The sequence below is a fragment of the Ananas comosus genome, unplaced genomic scaffold (genome assembly GCF_001540865.1).
Source record: "Ananas comosus cultivar F153 unplaced genomic scaffold, ASM154086v1, whole genome shotgun sequence".
Lineage (NCBI taxonomy): Eukaryota > Viridiplantae > Streptophyta > Magnoliopsida > Poales > Bromeliaceae > Ananas > Ananas comosus.
The window spans coordinates 25,805-28,226 of record NW_017890937.1 but is presented as its reverse complement, the minus strand read 5'-3'; the positions used below and the strand labels follow the sequence as shown (position 1 = coordinate 28,226).

Genomic DNA, 2,422 nt, shown 5'->3' with positions numbered 1-2,422 from the left:
GCCGACAAATGAAGAGTCGTCACGTATATACGATGCTTTGCCAAACGTTCTGGTAAAATATATTATAACACTTTAAGTTCTATCAGAATTTTTCAAGATTTTTTGAAATCCTGACTCTTTAAAGCGCCGAAAAATTAGAAATAACAGTGAAGCTTGTTAAGTTTTAAAGTGAATTTTTTGTCTTTTATTTGGTTAAGTTATGTTTTTCTATGTGTTCTCATTACTTGCTCATGCATCTCACATAGCCCAAAAATCATCCATACATACATGTTGACTTTCATCTACACCTTCCACCTTTCAACTACCATTCATAAATATACTACACTTTCCAACCTTCCACACCCTTTTGCATTCTTATCCTTGACCCAAGAGCTAATATCTTGAACCCACCAATTCTCTTGGTTTATGTGAGTGGCATGCATGCATCTAATGAGAACATGTGAACTTAGTTGTATTTTCACCACCTTTTGGACTAAGCTTATGTGTGTGAGAATCCCTTTAATTTTAATTAAGAGAAAGTGTGTCTTGTTCTCCATTGTTCTTGTTCTTCTTCTCTAGTTTGGTTTGATCTTGGGCTAGTGGTATTCTTGATCCACTATTTGAAGTAGTGGGTTTCCAATCTTCGGATCTCGCTATTTCGTTACATGGTATCAGAGCCTCGACGGAGGTGACGGTGTATTGCAAGACTTCCCTTAGAGAAGAAGACGGTGTTGAAGATGGAGGCAAGTGGTCGAGTTGTCGGACTCGGGGTGGAGATTCTCAACCAATCCAACTACAAAGTTTGGAAGTCGTGTTTGGAGTCGTACCTTATCGGCGAAGATCTTTGGGATGTCGTCGGTGGTGGTTTTCGACGAGCTCCAACGGATACTCCTGAGAATAGGGAGGCCTTGAAAAGATGGAGGACCTTGAATGCGAAGGCGGAGTTTGTCTTGAAGAGGTCCATATCTCATGACTTGTTCGAGCATATTATCGGGTGCAAGTCAGTGCGAGAAATTTGGGAGACTCTAGATGGGTTGATGAATAAAAAGAACAATGCTCGGCTACAACTCCTTGAGAATGAGTTAGCTAATACCATTCAAGGTGATCTCTCTATCTCCCAATATTTCTTAAAGGTCAAAAATCTTTGTTCAGAAATTTCGGCGTTGGATTCGGATGAGCCTATTTCGGAGGCGCGGATGAAACGTAACATTATCCGTGGTCTCAACAAGGAGTACCATGCTTTTATTACCTCTATTTAGGGGTGGCAAAGACAACCTTCTTTGGTGGAGTTTGAGAACCTTCTTGCTTCCCAAGAGTTGCTCGCTCGACAAATGGCCGGGTGTTCTATTTCCGGGGGCAATGGGGAGGTCTTGTTCGCCGGAAATAAGAAAGGTCACAACCGAAAAGAGAAGAAGAAAGATTACAAGAAAGATGGAGAGTCTACTTCTAATGGCGAGAGGAAGTGGAAGAAAGTGATCAAGTGTTATCGATGTGGCAAACTAGGCCATATCAAGAAGAACTGTCGAGTCAAGTTGAAGGAAGGAAACGTTGCCGACAAATGTACCGGCTCTCATGAAGCAGAAGATTGGGGAAATTGCTTCATGGCGGAGACTTCTACTATTGGAGCCTCGACTTCTATTAATTATGAAGAAGATTGGATCGTGGACTCCGGATGCGGTCATCATCTCACCGGCAATGACTCTAAGTTCTTGAGCCTTCAACGACATGAAGGCAATGATGCTGTTATTACGGCGGATAACACCATTCACTCGGTGGAGCATGAAGGTCCGGTTACTATTAAAGGCAGCGACAATGGCAATACTATCACTCTTAATAGCGTCTATCATGTGCCGGGGATGAAGAAGAACCTTTTCTCTGTCGCAAATGCCGTGGACGCGGGACACTATGTTTTGTTCGGGCCTAAAGACGTGAAGTTTTTAAAGAACATCACCGACTTGCAAGCGGAGGTGGTTCACACCGGTGCAAGGGTAAATGATTTATTTGTTTTATCGGCTTCGATTTCTTCTTCTTATGTTGATAAGATGAAAACAAATGATGGGGCTGCCATATGGCATGCAAGATTGGGGCACCTTAGTATGGATAAACTCAAGGTTATGGTGTCAAAAAATTTGGTGAATGGTTTGCCCAATCTTGCTACCTTTTGTAGTAGTGAATTATGTGAAGGATGTCAATATGGAAAGGCACATCGCCTTCCATTTGATAAGTCCGTCACTAAAAGTAAAGCTCCATTGGATCTTGTCCATAGTGACTTGATGGGTCCTACTTCGACACCTTCTTATTCGGGCTCTCGTTACATGTTATTATTTGTTGACGATTTCACAAGATATACTTGGGTGTATTTTGTCAAGGAGAAGTCCGAGGTATTTTCTAAGTTCATAGAGTTCAAATAGACCGTTGAAGGTGTGGTCAATCGCAAGATCAA

The 2,422-nt window shown here is 41.9% G+C and overlaps 1 protein-coding gene across 1 annotated transcript; it reads left to right on the top strand.

The window, feature by feature from the left end:
- Positions 1-716: 716 nt before the first annotated feature.
- Positions 717-1,238, top strand: LOC109704448. The gene has a single exon (XM_020225185.1). The coding sequence runs from the start codon at positions 717-719 to the stop codon at positions 1,236-1,238; it is 522 nt and encodes a 173-aa protein (XP_020080774.1).
- The last annotated feature ends 1,184 nt before the right edge of the window (positions 1,239-2,422 follow it).

What these genes read in the sequence shown, in the direction of transcription:
- LOC109704448 (XM_020225185.1), top strand. Translation starts at nt 717, where the DNA reads ATGGAGGCAAGTGGTCGAGTTGTCGGACTCGGGGTGGAGATTCTCAAC.